Raw genomic sequence first — 17,156 nt, 5'->3', positions numbered from 1 at the left:
CTTTATATCAGTTGCACTCTCTTTTGTTCTCGGATTTATTTCATCCTATGCATGTGATATTGTCTCATAATGAGATGGATGACTAAGATTTACCAATGCATATATATGACCCACTTTTTTTTTGAAATTGTATGTGTGACAATATATTATCCGTTGAAATGAAGTGAGAATAATACCCACATAATTAGAATCTCATTAACCTTGTTCTCTGATGTATTAGTAGCGAAACCGCGTCCTATTTAATGTTTACTTTAATTTGCATCACCATCGGAAACCCTAATTTAATTAGGGCCTCTCTTTTGCATTAATAATATGGTTTTATATATCTAAACTATATTACTTATAACTAGATATGATTTCTAAGTAGAGTGTGTGTGGATATAATAAATAGCATTATGACAAAAAGTTAAACATACAAATTACTTAAATTAATTCATTTTATCTAACAAATCATTCATTCTCTCTGATTATCAAACATATATAACTTCATCTTTTCATTTTGATTCAAGTTTTACAATAATTAACTTTTTAAAAAGACGTTTGACTCAAGTTTTACAATAATTAACTTTTTAAAAAACAATTATACTTGTCTTTGAATTTATTATCACATCATTCGTCATCTTATTTTACGAGAAAATCAGCACATTACTAAGAATTAGATTATTTTGATTAATATTATAAAACATATACTTTAAAAAATATATGATAATTAAATTATACTCGTGGCCCTAGTATTCTCTCTATTGACAGACTTGGGGTGGTAATATAACAAATGACTGAGTTATTATAATTAAATACTCATTGACTGCCTTGACCTTCAATTTTAATTGGGGAATTGTTTTCAAGAAATAACTCTTCTCTTCCAAATGGAGTATTGTATAAATTGTGACAGTCTGCAGATTCTTGAAGATGAGGTTGCTGAGATGATTTCTATATACTAATTAATTATTAATTTTATGGAATATTTAATGTTAAACAATTTTTGAATCAACCAGAAACGAATCAATTTATATAGTTATTTGTGGCAAAGTTATTACATCAAAACCTATTTATAAATAATTAGATAATCAAAATAAAAATTCAAGCCACTACACAAAACAAAATTTACTTTTTACCCTATCAAATATTACATTTATCTTCTTTAAAAATTATACACAAAATTGTTGAGGGTGTGGTGGCAGCTACGATGAACCATCTCATGAATTTGATCATGCTATATATTGTACTTTCCTTTTCCATGAATGTAGCATGTGGCGTAATAAATGAGAAATTATGGAGGTGGGGGACCTTCCTTAATTTCTTCGAGTTGGAAATTAATTACAAACCCTTCGTCTCTGTGCGTAATAATTAATTAATAAAAAATATTGATTATGGGATTATTGCAAACCCTAAAAAAGTTGGCCAGATATTCAATCTCAGGAAAAAAAGGTTGCTTATTCAAGGGACAGAAGCGGTGCAATAAATCATGGCCGCACGGGGTTGTTGTGATAAAGATAATTGTACCATTATTACTTCAACGATTAATTAATTGCTGGATCCCCTTTCAATTTAGATCTACCCCTTCATTTATTTTTATAGACGACGTGTTGCAAAAATACTCTCATTTTTACATTCACTATTTATAATAATTATGGTAATAATTCAGAATTAGCACTTTTGACGTTCCTCAATTTTTAATAATAGTGGTACTTTTTAGAATAATTATATTATTGTTTTTGATTTTTTTTAAATGTTGTGCTGATGTTATCGACGTGGTGTTGATTTGATATTCACGCTGTGCTCACAAGTGTGCAATGTCATTGCATGTTAATATCCGTGATAAAACAGGACTAAAAATGCAACAAATTTAAAGAAATATGAATGAAACTCGGATTTTACAACATTTAGTATTACAAAGGGAAGAATGACGTGATTAACTTGCAATTTTTCCTAAATATTGGAACTTTCTAAAGCATCAAATTAGAAAAACTTTATAAAACGACACTGTCTATAAAATTATCTTAAAAATTTAATGCAGTGAACAAAACATGTCAAGTGATCATCATATAGCTGCTATTTTATTGATCAAGATAAAACTATTGGATCTGAAATTCGAATCTGAAACTTTCACATATCTTGAGATTAAAGCTAGGTTATGAATGAGACCAAAACAATAATAAATTTTATTTTTTAAAAATAAAATATATTAAATTGAAATTAAAAGTCATGCATTAATTTTGCGGTCCATGCATGCTTGATGTGCCGAGTGATCTAACTTTCAATGTTGCCTCATTATTTATCTTTATGAATTTTAATTGTATCTGGAAAATAAACTTGTGTGAGACGGTCTCATGAGTCGTATTTTGTGAGACAGATTTCTTATTTGGGTCATCAATGAAAAAATATTATTTTTCATGCCAAGAGTATTACTTTTTATTGTGAATCTCGGTAGGATTGACCCCTCTCATAGATAAATATTCGTAAGACCATCTCACGAGAGACCAACTTGTATCTGAGAAGCATGTGCTTAAAATTTCGATTAAAACACATATTTCTACCGTTCTTGGTTCATTCCATGTTACCCTCACTAGCTGTCTTTGTATTTTTCCCAATTTTCTCTCCTTAATTTGTTATATTTCCTCTATTAAGCGTGATTCTAACAAAATAGGTTTTGCCACTTCAATAAAAAATACATGTCACTGTTTTTATTAAAAGAATATAATATTTGTTGTTCAAATTATGTTCTTCCTTACCGATAGAAGTCATACAAAATTAATTTTATAATGCAAATTACTAAGTTTCGTCCCCAGTGGTTGAATTTGCTGCATGGAACATGGCCGGCTAGTCGGCAGCATTAGGATTCAAACCCAAATAATTCAGATTTCACCATTTAAAAATTATAATTCCATTAATTGATGAGTAAAGATTTCAGCAACAAAAAATATCTTAACAAAATCATTTGTGACCAGGTCAACCAAACAAATTAAGGAGACATGCAGACAATTAGCAGCTGGTTTAATGGTAAGATATTACAGTAAACTAGATCTAATGACGGTTCCGAAAACGACGATTCTGATTCCTACTTAACGTGAAACCCTAACCAAACTGCTTGGATACTGTTCCAAATCGAACCGATTTGAAATCAAATTATTATTTTAAATTTAAAGCCGAAATAAACAAGTAATGATGCTATATGTGAGGTATTGAAACCAAGTACTCAATAATTATACAATAAAATAATATTAATATTTAGTTTTATTTAAATTATTATTTTAAATTTAAGGGTCCGATTATTGGGCTTCTGATTTCTGAAGCCTACTTCAAAAAAATAAAAATGAGATTTTCTACTCTTGAAGCCCAGCTGAACAAATTGCCCAATGAAGTCCAAAGCAAGCCTCCTATTCCTTGACGAGTAGTTGCCTATTGGATTGGGACCATAGCACTTTAAAAGCCTTATTTTATTACAAAAGAAATATATATATATATATATATAGGAAATATGAAATTTTTAATATCAAATCTTAAGCATGTGGTTCTTCATTTTCGATTATCTATTAAATGGGATTTAAAATATATGTATAGTGAATCCGAGGATGTTAGAACCAACCAACAAACAAGCCGAGAATTCACATAGTCTAGACTAATAGTTAGAATTTATTTTCTTTCAATTTTTTTTATTTAGTAGTCATCAAAGAAATAAATATATTCAAGAGTTAAAAGGAACTCAGTTGAAATTGTGTGTGTGTGTGTTTTTTTATATAGATTGATGGGATTAATTAAAATAAATAAGTATAGTGTATTTGTAAAGTAAGTTTGTGGAAATTTCTAGATCATTTTGTATCTTTTTCAACAGAATAATTTATAAACTTTAATGATTTTATCAAATAAAAAAGGTAAATTTTTTTCAGACTTTATGTTTTAGTATAAAAAAATGCTGAAAATGCAGTATGCTTTTGTGTGATTTTTGTATGACGGAAATCCTTCATTGGGAATAATTTTAGGGTTTTTTTATTAAAAAAATTGAATAAATAGATTTTGATTTTGATTTTGAGTTGGGTTTATGCTATCCTGAGGATATTTATTATAATCGTTGATTTTTTTATTTTTTTTTAAATGAATAATCGTTGATATAATAATAACTATGTACTCATGTGGAGTTACCTAAATTTTGTAGTCATCTGTATCATCATTAAATAAGAATATGTGACTTTTATTAGCTATCTTTATCACCAAATATCAATTGTCTAAAATAACCTCCCTTTAATTTTTGTAATAATAAAATTTATTATTATATATATCTCTTAAAAAACTTTAACTGGTATATATATTAAATAAAATACAAGTTTAAAATTTATTAAATTTTATATAAAAATATAATATTTCAGTGCGTGTGGTAAGTGGAATGATTCCTAATTTTTTGTGAACCAAGTGCCATCTTGCCGAAGAAGAAAACCATGTTTCCATTCCATTTTGTTGACTTTAATCGGTCATGCAATCCGGCGGTCCCCTCGCGTTTCGTTATTTTCTTTGTAGTTTTCTGAAATGTTCCAAGTTATTGTGTTGTTTTTTAAAAGTGTATTTGAGAAGTTGAAAAGTGTAAAATTACCAAAGAACATTGATTCATTCTCGTATTAATATGAAGTTGTATGCAATTTAGTCAACGGAAATATATAAGTTAGTGTTTCCTTGTTATGATAAATATATGATTATGTCAATAATCCGATTAATATAATGTTTATTTGATTTTTTTTTTATAATCGTTTTTGATAGAGATGTCAATGGAGCGGGTATGGGGCGGGTTTGGCTAAACCCAAGATCCTTCCCATGAAAAAAACTTTGACCCATTACCCGTCCCACCCCGGTTAAATATTTTTCGGACCCACCCCACATCGAATACGAAACGGGGCCGGGTAGACCCGTGAGACCCGAATTTTTTTAAAATAAAAAGGTAATATTTCTTCTCACATGACTGAATTATGAAACAGACAAGCCTCTAAATACAACATTGTGGAAAATTAATTCATGTCTTCGACCACACTTAATAATAACAAACAAAGTATTTTCACGACATAAAAAAAGAGTTACTAACTCTCCAAAAAAATCTTGACATCTCCGAAAATAAGTAATAACATAATTTAAACAGATCAATATAAAATCAGCGAGTAGACAATATTTAATCTACTAAGATGAGGACCAACTATTCTTCCACTATTGCTAAAAGTAGATTCAAATGCAACAGTTGACATAGGCATAACTAAGATCGTTATGGTTGAAGTGAGCTACTAAAGAATGAATATTAATAAAACTAATAAACCATAGAATATTTATATCTACATATATATGGGGCGGGTATTATAGGACCCATGACCCGCCCCATTTCCAGACGGGTCTGAAAAATTGGACCCGAAACCCACCCCATGACCCATTTAGTATGCTCAAACCCACCCCATATACGCGGGTCCATTGCGGGTCCGGGTAAAACCCGGATCCATTGACATCCCTAGTTTTTGATGGTCCGCACTAACTCATAATATACATCCATAATTACATTATTTATATTTTAAAACTTGATAAATTATCACTAAGAAAATATGGATAAATAATCGTTTTTAACTAATATTTTTTCAGCTAAAAGTAATGCTAAGATTATGTCAATTATCATAACATGTAAACACAACTTATATATTTTCTTAGACTAAGTTACATATATGTTTCATATTAATAAGAGAATGAAAAATATATTCTTTCCAATTGAGAACAATTAGGTTAATACTTTTTACTTCAAAAAAATAATATACGCAAAAATTATTCGAAAATATTATAAAACATGAATAAAAAAATCAAATAATTTAAGATATTATTTAATATATTTTATTTGATGAATGATATATCACTAATTATCTTTATTAATGGAAACTTTTTTACTCGATTTATTAATTTTTTTATATAAAAAATTAATAATATTCATACCAAAATAATTTTGGTAATTGAAAATAACTTACATATGAATTAATAATAAGTTACATTCTGCAATAAAAATTACAATCTTAATTTTATCAATACAAACTAAAAATAAAATTATTTCTCACAGATAAATGATAAAATTATAATCAGTCATTTAATCATAATTTCAATCATAAAATTAATCAATCAAATTAATCATATTATTATTTATCCATTATTATTATACATCTAAAATTATTTTAATAGTCGATTTATACACATATAATTATGCCTCACCAATTAAACCCAAAGTAGGTGTCTTATGATGACTCATATAAAAGATCCGTATCATAAAATACGATCCGTGAGATCGTCTCACACAAATTTTTACCTTAAACCCAATTATAGTAACCCAATCGGAAAACGTTGGTTTCATTTATAAACTTTATTGTACAATTCAAACATACAAAGATCATGACAAATGGAACCATTGTGTTTTTCTTTTTATAAACAGTCTCCCGTATATTGAAATTCGAAGACGACTATTTAAAAATAATAAATAAATAAACATACTAAAATCTTTTTTAAAAAAATTATGACAAACCAGAAATACGACCATTCCACCATGGGAATCCAATCGAAAATCTTACCCTGACTTTATTTAACTGATATAACCCAAAATAATAATTTCTTACATGTAAATTAAAATCCCAAAATTAATCCGACCAATTTTTTTATATATATAAATCGTCACAGACTTAAATGGATGTGGAAATTGGAATCAATTTGAACAATTATGGAGTGGAAGAATACAACCTCCACCTTCTCATTTCTCCTCCCACGCGTGCTCAAATTTCTCATTTAGTCCTCAGGAAAACGCTTATTTACAATTACACCCTGTCTCTGCCTCCCAAACGGCACATACCGACCAACCTATCCAGAGCTCTCACAGAAACACACTTCTTGTTCATTCGTGTCTGATGAAGATGCAAATGTAGAGTAACAGTCTCTCTTTAATTCTTGCTTGAAAATCTCATTTCTCCGTAGATTTCTCCCATTTGTTCGGATTTAAGTGCCGGATATTTGGTTCTAATCTAGGCGAGGAGTCTCCTTTTTACTCGTTCAAACCCCATTTATGGTTTTGAAATATTCAAAGAGGACGTTAGATTCGAAACACCTGCATTTCCCATGTTTTTCTTCGTTTTTGACTGAATTTACGGCACCTTCAATTTTACGGGTTCCTCATGAAAAGGAAAAAAAAGGTCTTCTCTATTCTGAACATGGGTTCTGTGATTAAGTTGGTGAGCCAAAGATTGGTTCCTTTTGCATATGCGTTCTTGTTCTCTGTTTCCATGTGTCTGCTCCCACTCTTCAACTTTGTCTCTGCTTTTTTCTTCAGGTGAGAAGAACTTTTAACGCCTTTTTTCTGTTTATTTAGCTCCATTATTTGATAATTTGTTAGTTTCTGATATGTCTTTTTTAATCGAAATCCAGGCTGCATAGAGATGAGAGTTCCGTGGACAAGAATGGTGAAGAAATAGAATTTCTTGAAGCAGAGACAGAGTTGTCGTCCGAGTGTATCGCCGAGAAAGATGTTACCCAGTTTATAGGATTTGATGGTGATGATGGAGAAGAGAAAGAAGAGGTATTTCTGAAATTCAAGTTTCCAACTTTTGAAGAATTTCGTAGAATTCATATAAAACCAGACAATTTATCGACTTCTGAAGTGTCCTCTTTTCGAAGTACTAGTAAATATGATTTCACGTCTGGTGAAAAATCCGCCAGCGCTTTTATATATGAACTGGGGACTTTTCCTGTGGAAGAAATTAATGGAAACAGAAAATGCGAATCGGGGAAATCGGGACAAGATTATAATGAAATTTCGGTATGCAACGGAGAAGGAAACGATAATACTGAGGCAGAGGAATCAGTGGAGAAGTTGGAGGAAACGGTTCATTCGGGTGAAGAAGATGCCAAATTCGAGGAAAACCAAGATTTTCTTGATGAACCGCAGTGTTTTTCTGAGAAAATTTCCATGTGTAGTGGCTCGGATTCGGATTCAATCGAAGTCAATCATATTCCTTCCGCAATCGACAGTTCAGTGTATTCACACGGCGATGCTTTCATGTCTGATGAAGATTTTGGGTTAGAATCAATGCAAGAATCATCTTCGGGCTTCTACGAAGACGTGGAATCATCAAAACATCTCCATGGCGGCGATGAAATGGATACTTTGAACGAAGATCACGATCAATCAAAAGAACTTGATGGTTTGCACAATGCCGACGAATTTAACACAGATTTCTTATCCGAGGAAGATTTCACAGGCGCTGGATTTCTTACCAATTATGAAAAAACAGAGACCAAGGATTCAGCAATGACCGATTCCGCAGATGAACTGGAATCATTGTGGGAACATCAAGATTTGATAGACCATTTGAAAATGGAGCTTAAGAAGGTGAGGGACACAGGTTTGCCCACCATTTTAGAAGAATCTGAGTTTCCTAAGATAATGGAGGATTTGAAGCCATGGAAGATTGATGAAAAATCCCAGCGTGGAGATGGAATGGGTGAGCTTCACAAATTCTACAAGAGATACAGAGAAAAAATGCGCAAATTGGATATCTTGAATTACCAGAAGATGTACGCAATGGGTTAGTCCACATTTCCATTCTTCCTTTCACTCATCATTCCGGTACTCGTTGGCAAATATATTTAAAATTAAACTAGCTACCGAATTCGATACGAAGTCGGACATAAAATGAGTTTTAAGTCTGCTAAAAAATTTCAATCTACAACTAGAAGATTAAAAAGACCAGTATTCGACTGGAATCTACCTTCTCGATTACTCTTTTATTTTTATCTTTAAAATTTTAATCATCCCATATGATCTTGAAATACAAAACTTTCAATTCTAAAAACCTAAATTTTCCAACGAGTTAATTGATGACCTACCACCAGTAATTATTTTAAGCCCAACCAATCACCAGTAGGATAGATCTACACTGCATTGATTATTGAAAATTAATATTTCTTATTATAACTTTTTTCATTTGAACATATTTTAGTTGGTGTGCCAAGAGACCTTTCATTCTTTAATCATATTTTTTAATTAATAATTGTTCAAGTTTTTTTTATATGTTTTATTAATTATTTATTAGCATCATTACTAAATTAATAATCCGTGGGTGTTTTTAGAGGACCCATAAGATCTTGTCCGTTGGGTTCTCCAAAAACAGAAATAACATGGGACTTGGTCTGGTACAAGGCACGATGAGGATGAGTCGGTGGTGTTGCGCCATTTTATGTGTGCATTTAATTCGTGTATTTAATTAATTGGGGCATTAAAAGTCTTTTTGACTAAACTAGACGATCCTTTCCCAACAGAATGACCAAACTAGCTAGTGACATAATATAGTATTTGTTAATTGTCGGAAAATAACCTGGTAGTTGTATATATGGGCTTGGACAATCCTCCCCCCTTGAGTTAGCTTTTGGGGTTGAGTTAGGTCCAAGTTCCAATCTTAAAAGTATTTATATTTTACCGACATATATAAAATGCAAAATATAAAAATAAATTATTTTCCAATTACTCAAATATTGTACTACCATTCTAAAAAAAAAAAAAAAAATTGTTCGGTGCTACGATGCAAGAGTGTGGCATCATGATTTAAAAGAATTTATTAGGAATTCAAAAGCAAATGGCTTGAAAAACGAGCCTATGCATTTGTGGTCGTTGTAATTTATGAGGTTTCATTCGGGTCAACTGAATTTATTGATCGACCTTGTCACAAATTTGTTTCCTTTTGTCCTAGAGCAAAATTCAAAGTAAAGTGTAGGTCTTAAGATATCTCACTCCCTCCGACTTATATTTTTTTCTTTGTTTCGCTTGTTTCACATTTAGTAGCATTATTTTTCAGTTTTAATTTGGGATTTTATCAAATGTTTGTTCATCTTTTCTGAATATATATATATATATACTCAGTAATCATAAAAATAAGAATCTTATCAATAATAATAGGTAAACCATAACCTATATCTTGGACAACCCTCATGCATCATTTGTGTGCAACATGCATGGCAGGTCTACTGCAGCTAAAGGTTCCCCTCCAATCTACGGCAAACAAGAAACCTTCGGTGCCAACACTAAAATCCTTGGTTTCGCAAAATCTTTGGATGTCGAAACATAAAATCCACGGAAGCGATCCCAAGAAGAAGTTTATAGATGAATTGGAAGGTGACGTTGAAGTAGTATACGTGGGACAGATGTGTGCTTCGTGGGAGATGTTGTATTGGCAGTACGAGAAAGCCTTGGATTTATGGGATTCAGACCCCCGTGGGATCAATAGATACAATGAAGTTGCTGGGGAGTTCCAACAGTTTCAAGTGCTCATGCAACGGTTCACAGAAGACGAGCAATTTCAAGGGCCAAGGGTTCAAAATTATGCGAAAACTAGGTGTGTTCTTCGCAATCTTCTTCAAGTTCCAGTTATTAGAGGTAAGAATTTGTTCCCTCAGTTTTGAGTGCATGAATCGATAGAAGTTGTCATTGAGATCATATTAGAATATTAATATAAACGGGTTTAGTGATTCGCAATAGTAGAGAAGTTTTGCTTTGTAGTTTTACGGCATTTATATTGAAGCTAAAGGTGTACTTTTGGCAGTGGATAATATGAAGGACAAAAAGTGGAGGGTGTGGACCAAAGACAGAGATGAAAACGTTATTACCATCGAAACGTTAGTCGAAATTGTTGAAGAGTCGATTCGAATATTTTGGCGATTTGTTAAAGCTGATAAGGACTGCACCAGTGCTCCACCACCCAGTATGCACAACAAGATCGTTCCGCAGCTTCAGGATCCAGAAGACCTCAGCCTATCACTAGCTGTCCGAAAAATTCTTCGAAAGGTCCCTAAATTTTCCACTAACTTGTCGAAAGCTGTTTTAGATGTTAGGCTTTATTCTATTTGCTAATGCAAGTTTGTGGGTTTTCTATTGGAATTCAGAAGGAAAGAAAGCTGAAAGACATTTTGAGGAGCGAGAACTGCATTTTGAAGAAATTTCGACGGTGTAGGGACGATGGTGAAGACGAGTGGGATCAAGTTCTTTCGTTTTTCTGTCAAGTAGATATGAGATTAGTTTCTAGGGTTCTGAGGATGCCAAGAATAACAAGAGACCAGTTGATTTGGTGTCATGACAAACTAAACAGAATTAGTTTTGTGGATAGGAAGATGCGTGTAGAACCTGGCTTTTTGCTCTTCCCATGTTAGGATTTGGGATTTGTACATGTAACTTTGATAATATGTGCTAGAAAGTTTTGATTCACAGTTTTTTTTCCTAGCATGTTTGAATGCATTCTTTATTGCTATACAAAATCATTTTTATCTAAGTCTTATAAATAATAGACAATTTTTAACATTTTTAAAAAAATGTTCATTTGTATACAGTCCCACTCGTATAGTTTTAACATTTTCGCAAGAATGAGAATGGATACAGAGTACGTAATTAGAAAAGGAAATGGGACAGCTGCCCTTTTTATGGGCTTAGTTTTGTTAGGCAAAGGGTCCCGTAGTGAGCTAATATAGAGGCGACCATTCATGGGTTTATCTTGTGTTTTTATCCAAAGCCTCACCATTCTTGCCTGCCATCTGAATGCTCACTTTCACGCATTCAATTGCTTCCGTTTAATATTTGATGTGTATCATTCTAACTATATTTTGGTTCGGTTTTATATTAAAATTAGAATCAAATCATATTATATCGATTTTATTAAATTTTAAAAGGAACCAAACCATTAATCTTTGTTGCTCCATTAGACCCCTAACTCCTAATTATGGCCACAATGATATTACAAGTTTAAAATCTAAAGCACGTATTTTAAAATTTTTACAAACTGCAAAATATTATTTTAAAATAAGAAGTTAAAAAGGTTTGAATAAATTATAGTAATTGGTCTTATACATGTCGATGTGTTTAGTATTGTACGATCTTTGATAAATAATAACGAAAAATGTAATGATAAAAAAGAGTTGAAGAAAATAATAGAGATTACATGGGGTGGGTTGCTCGTGAACACTTTCTTTTATCCTTGATTATTGTTATTTTGATTGGAATCGTCCCATTTATGAGCAAAAACATGTGTCAAGGTAATATGAGAGAATATGTCAAGAGTGGGATTTGAACCCACGCCCTTTCGGACCAGTACCTGAAACTGGCGCCTTAGACCGCTCGGCCATCTTGACTTTTGTTTAGAAGTTTCGGAATTATTATATTTATTCCTTAATATAATTTTTTTTAGTAAACAGGATCTAGAATAAGATGAATTAAATTTTAAATAATGTTTTTTGATGGTATTATATATTTTATTATAGATTAAACGTTTATATATATAATAAATATTTGCAAATTCTTTTGCGTAAGGTCCAATGCACCCATGAAACCGAGAAAGAGTGAAATCAACTTCTACAAAATTATACAACCATGAATCAAGAATTGTTAAGTTGTTATGAATGCTAAAACAAATGAATTTAAGTAAAAATGATTGTGAAATTCAAGGAACAATTCCTATAAGTACGCAGATTTGTTGATTGAGTGATTATCTTGGGAGAGTTACTTCCTTGCCTACTCATAAGCAGAGAATTTTTGTAGACGAGTTAATAATTTTAGCTCATGAAAAAGATCTTTATTGGTCAATATTTGACGGGTTTCTCAGATTTTATTTTTAGCCCAAACAAGCAAAAGCAAGCAAAGTTGAGGAAAATGAGAGAAAAGTGAGGTATGTTCCAAGTAAAATAATTCACTAGGAATAATAATGTATGATAAGGGATACTATTTACATATGCCATGCTAGGTTGCTCAAAGCAGAGCAGCAAATGAAGCCATCATCCTATACATAACACTTGTCATCACAATAAGCCGTGGAGGATGATATTTCACTAGGACAAGAAGGAGAATCCCACGTCTCCGGCGATTGAAAACTGAACGGAAATCCCATCGCTCGGATGTCTCCCCACGGGTTTTTCGGACTAAAACCCTTTCTCAGATCCGCTTGTTCATCTTCCAAGTCTATACTTTCTTGGATCACCTGCGAGGAGCCAAGTAGTGACGCGTTGAACTGCTGCTGTGGCCCGTCAAAGTCGATGCAGTCCGGAGTTTTGACGGGCTCGTTCATGAAACCGGAGGACGAACTGAAATTTTGTGGAGGGGAGAAAATGGGGAAGAAATCATTAGATGGTTTGGTGGTGGGGATAGGTTTGTAGAAGGGGGCGTAGAGTGCAGGGAAACTGGCGTGCTGTAGTCCATTTTCGGAGGGGGAAGAAGAGAGATTATCTGAACTGAAATGAGTTTGGTTTGTAGTTTGAGTAAATACATCGGGTGATGTGGTTTCGGTCAACGAAGGAGCCCATGAGTTGCAAAGAGCTCTGTGTGCCATCGAATTGATCTTCTTGAATATCCTGCATATTGCCCATGAATCCTGTATTCGTCGAACAGCAAAATAATCAGTATAAAATTCAGATATTTTTTGAGGATTGCACGTGACCAATTCATAAATAAATCGAGTAGACATGATCTTGGCCGAAACTTCTAAGCCTAATCTGTGTAAGCAACAAAAGACTTACATTTGCAGGAAGATTATTGTCCAAGATCTTCTTGGAAGGAGACACAGCGTCCGGGATGGATGGAAGTCGGAATTCATGCATCATCCAATCTGTTTTTATGCCTTTGGCAGCTCTACCCCTGTAGAACACCAAGGATTTCTTCAGACCTATGCATTTAGTTCCATCAGAAGAGTATATAGGCCTATCGGTTCCGGTTGCTTTCCAGAACCCTGATCCCGTGACACGGTTCGGCCTCGAGCTGTTCCTATATTTACGATCCCTTGGACAATAGAAGTACCATTCTTTCTCTCCTGTGGTTACCAGCTCTGTTTCATATCAAGAAAAGTTAAAACTTGTTACGTTTGATGATTGATAATGACGTCCAGGATATCAACATATATATAAAATAAATTATAGCAACAGGTAATTTGTTTGGTAATAAAAGCATATGATAAATAAAATAAATGTAACTGTAAGATGATTTAACATCAACATTTTGTTCTTTAGATATTTAGCATTCAAGCCTATGAGTAAAGCTCACCATGCGTAACAAATATTGTTAGATTGAACTATATTCATATGAACATATATGTTTTGAGTTCCATTTACCAGTTTATGCTCAAGATTTGTGCAAAGTTATAAATCTATGATATGAAAGCCAAGAGGATGTAATGAGGGGATCCTCATTTGAGTAAGGGCAGTCTTCGATCAATTAAATTTTTGTGTTCGACAAATCGTACAGACTTACTTGGAAGATCCCATGGATCGTATTTGTATATATCAACTTGCTTAATAAGCTCGATAGGAAGGGGTCTCTGCTCGAGCTTCCTCTTGAGATAGAACCCGACAAGCTCTTCATCCGTGGGATGAAACCGGAATCCGGGCAACATAAGATCATCGATATTATTCTTGTCCAGATCATTGTTGTCATCCATGTTGGCTTGATTATTTACAATATGATCTCTATTTTTCAAGAAAGAGATCTGAAAAGTACGGAGGAAATGCTACTTGCTAGGACTAAATTTTCTTGGAGCAAAGCCCTCTCCTTAAAAGTGGAGGCAGAAGAACCCAAGTCAAGGCCATTGACTAGTAATGAAGCTTGCTCTTTGAGACTCCAGATTTGTGTTGTGTGGATGAAGCATATATCTTTTTCCTAATCCTCACGCCCTTAAATTGGATTCTTCCCTTCGTATCTTTATGTAACAATCAAAACTATATGACAAAACAACCTTCTCCTTCAATTAATATATGATCATGTAATTGTCATATGTTTGCAAAAAATTAGGAGGCCCAAGTTAAATAGTATATCAATCAATAAAATTTTCTCGATTTCATGCTCGATTTTAAAGCTTGTAAGTAAAGAATCCAATATTCCTTTGTCCTTCGAGATGATGCATGGATGTTGAATCAAATTCGTCTCATAAAATGTTTAAAAAACTTTTATTTCGGTGGGATCCTAGGCATATATCAGCTCGAACTGAATGTGAAAGCTTGAAATTGACGGTGTGGTTATAAGTTGAATTCTTGTTAAAATATTGAACAAATTGTGAATGCAGACGTTACAGATAATATTTATTTTGAGATTTGGTTCGTTTGATGCCGCTGGGGAAGTTAATAGACATTCTTGATTTACTAATAGTTGGTTCATGAATTTGAATGAAACAATTGATTGAGAGACAATTAACTATATTAACTGATCGATCGTTCATATAATATATTGTTGATGGGATCTTGGAAACAAAATAACTTTTATTGGTGAACATCAATCACTAATTAGATTCCGTCGTGGCAATTACACTATTTTATTGAATTGTAGACGATGTTTGTTACAATTAAATTTTGAATATGAGATTTTATCTAAAACTTAAAAACTTGATAACAGATAAACTATAAGTCATCGATATTTTATATTATCTCTTCTTTCAATATAAAAACATTTGAATTATTTGATAACGTAAAAAAATAAATATTAAAAACAAACTGAAATAATGGAAGGATTCTATACTTTTATTAATATAAAACAACTTACAAAATATTATGGATATTTGACGTTTGGTATGAATACGGTGCCTAAATCTCAATTCTTATTCACATTTATCCACACCAAAAAATATTATCTTTGAACGTCATGTCAACATGTATAGGAATATACAACTATACTCGAAAATCTTGTCAACAAATGCCACACGCCTAACACACCAATTGGGTGGTCATTCTCATTATTAGAGCATACATCAAATTTTGATTGATTATTTATCCGCTTACGTAGCTCAATATTTGTAAATAAAGGTAAAATTTTTTTAAAAAAAAATAGACGAAAACCGAAAGATTTAGTGAAATTTTCCTGATAAATTTGAGAAAAACTCGTGATTCCAACATCATAATATATAATAAAGAAGAATATGAAATTATCTTCTTCTTCTTCTTTGTTAGAGACTAATATTTCTTAATTTTATCACATCAACTTGTGAAAGCACATGTATTTGTTTATTAATGCTCTAGTTCTTACATGAAAATGGATTGAACAAGAAAATCACCAAGTTAGCTGGTTTCCGAATCAAAAAGATCATCGAAGTAACAAATAAAATTGAAGTCTGTGAATTTTAAAATTCAATAAATTGAAGAATTCGCGGAGTCAGGATTGCCTAATAGAAAATGAGCCATGCTTTCCCTTCCTTTTTTGGTGTAGAGGTGCGTGTCAAGAAATGATGAATATCCCACATCGGATCATATTCGTTGTAAAGACAATTAATATTGGGAAATGTGAAACAGTGATATCGCCGAGCTCTGTAACGCGAGCTTGTTACCTGAGTAGGGGCAATAGGTTGATTGAACAATTGGGCTTGCCCATATGTCTGGTCCATGGCACGCACTGCTCGGCCCACCCGTTCCAAGCAGTGAGTTTGATCAGCGTGTCCCATTCGAAAGTGTTGGTCACGATGCTCCTAGAGCGGAGGGCAATGCGTTAGGCTGGCTTCACAGAGCAGCGACTACCTCCCGCTCATTGCAGTGGAAGGATAATGGGCCGGCGCATGCTTGGGCCGTATGGATAGATGTGACTGGTTTCAATTGGACAATCAATCTTTTTGTTTTTGAATTTTCCAAATAAAAAAAGCCCAATTATCTATGTTATAATTATCTATCTTTCCGATGGCAAAATATCGTACGTAAACAAAATTTAAATCTCTCTCTAGTTTCTACCAACTAACAACAAATTAATGTTCAAATGGTCTTCTGCTGTTAAATAAATAATTTGTAGGATTTAATATAATTTTGAATCATGGTAATTATTTAATTACATATGTGTTTTCGCTTAATGTAAAGAAAGATATTTTCGATAGATAAAATTTGATTTACCTATTGAAAGATATTATCAAACTTTTATGTGGAGTTTTTTAGAAAAAAAGCTGGTAGATTTATCAGAAACTAAAATACAAGAATATATATATATATATATATATATATATATATATATCATATTGATCAAATCTGCTGCTAACTAAATCCTCCCCACCCCCACACCTCTCCGCAATTATAAAACTTACCTAAATACAGTAACTAAAGGACAATTACATTCAATCAATAATCCAAAATATCAACCACTTCCCATGTCGTCATCATTTAGACCACATTTGTCA

General features: G+C 32.5%; 2 protein-coding genes and 1 non-coding gene across 3 annotated transcripts; 1 reads left to right on the top strand and 2 right to left on the bottom strand.

Moving 5' to 3' along the window:
• Positions 1-6,719: 6,719 nt before the first annotated feature.
• LOC142534491 (uncharacterized) lies at positions 6,720-11,256 on the top strand. Its single transcript, XM_075641359.1, has 5 exons — positions 6,720-7,321; positions 7,417-8,576; positions 10,007-10,420; positions 10,587-10,828; positions 10,927-11,256. The coding sequence occupies exons 1-5, from the start codon at positions 7,167-7,169 to the stop codon at positions 11,188-11,190; spliced, it is 2,235 nt and encodes a 744-aa protein (XP_075497474.1). The 5' UTR covers positions 6,720-7,166; the 3' UTR covers positions 11,191-11,256.
• Positions 11,257-12,082: 826 nt separating this feature from the next.
• TRNAL-CAG (transfer RNA leucine (anticodon CAG)) lies at positions 12,083-12,162 on the bottom strand. Its single transcript has one exon. It is a non-coding gene; the product is annotated as a tRNA-Leu (tRNA).
• A 532-nt stretch (positions 12,163-12,694) lies between these two features.
• LOC142534488 (protein FEZ-like) lies at positions 12,695-14,682 on the bottom strand. Its single transcript, XM_075641357.1, has 3 exons — positions 14,267-14,682; positions 13,540-13,844; positions 12,695-13,394 (listed from the first exon to the last, which is right to left on the bottom strand). The coding sequence occupies exons 1-3, from the start codon at positions 14,451-14,453 to the stop codon at positions 12,807-12,809; spliced, it is 1,080 nt and encodes a 359-aa protein (XP_075497472.1). The 5' UTR covers positions 14,454-14,682; the 3' UTR covers positions 12,695-12,806.
• Between the last annotated feature and the right edge of the window lie 2,474 nt (positions 14,683-17,156).

This window comes from Primulina tabacum, unplaced genomic scaffold, assembly GCF_025594145.1.
Source record: "Primulina tabacum isolate GXHZ01 unplaced genomic scaffold, ASM2559414v2 Contig542, whole genome shotgun sequence".
Taxonomy (NCBI): domain Eukaryota; kingdom Viridiplantae; phylum Streptophyta; class Magnoliopsida; order Lamiales; family Gesneriaceae; genus Primulina; species Primulina tabacum.
This window is presented reverse-complemented; position numbering and strand designations above follow the sequence as displayed.

What these genes read in the sequence shown, in the direction of transcription:
- LOC142534488 (XM_075641357.1), bottom strand. Translation starts at nt 14,453, where the DNA reads ATGGATGACAACAATGATCTGGACAAGAATAATATCGATGATCTTATG. An exon ending in CGATCCATGGGATCTTCCAA is followed by an intron (nt 13,845 to 14,266) that starts GTAAGTCTGTAC and finishes GATATGAAACAG; the next exon opens with AGCTGGTAACCACAGGAGAG. An exon ending in ACAATAATCTTCCTGCAAAT is followed by an intron (nt 13,395 to 13,539) that starts GTAAGTCTTTTG and finishes CGACGAATACAG; the next exon opens with GATTCATGGGCAATATGCAG.
- LOC142534491 (XM_075641359.1), top strand. Translation starts at nt 7,167, where the DNA reads ATGAAAAGGAAAAAAAAGGTCTTCTCTATTCTGAACATGGGTTCTGTG. An exon ending in GTCTCTGCTTTTTTCTTCAG is followed by an intron (nt 7,322 to 7,416) that starts GTGAGAAGAACT and finishes ATCGAAATCCAG; the next exon opens with GCTGCATAGAGATGAGAGTT. An exon ending in CCAGAAGATGTACGCAATGG is followed by an intron (nt 8,577 to 10,006) that starts GTTAGTCCACAT and finishes CATGCATGGCAG; the next exon opens with GTCTACTGCAGCTAAAGGTT.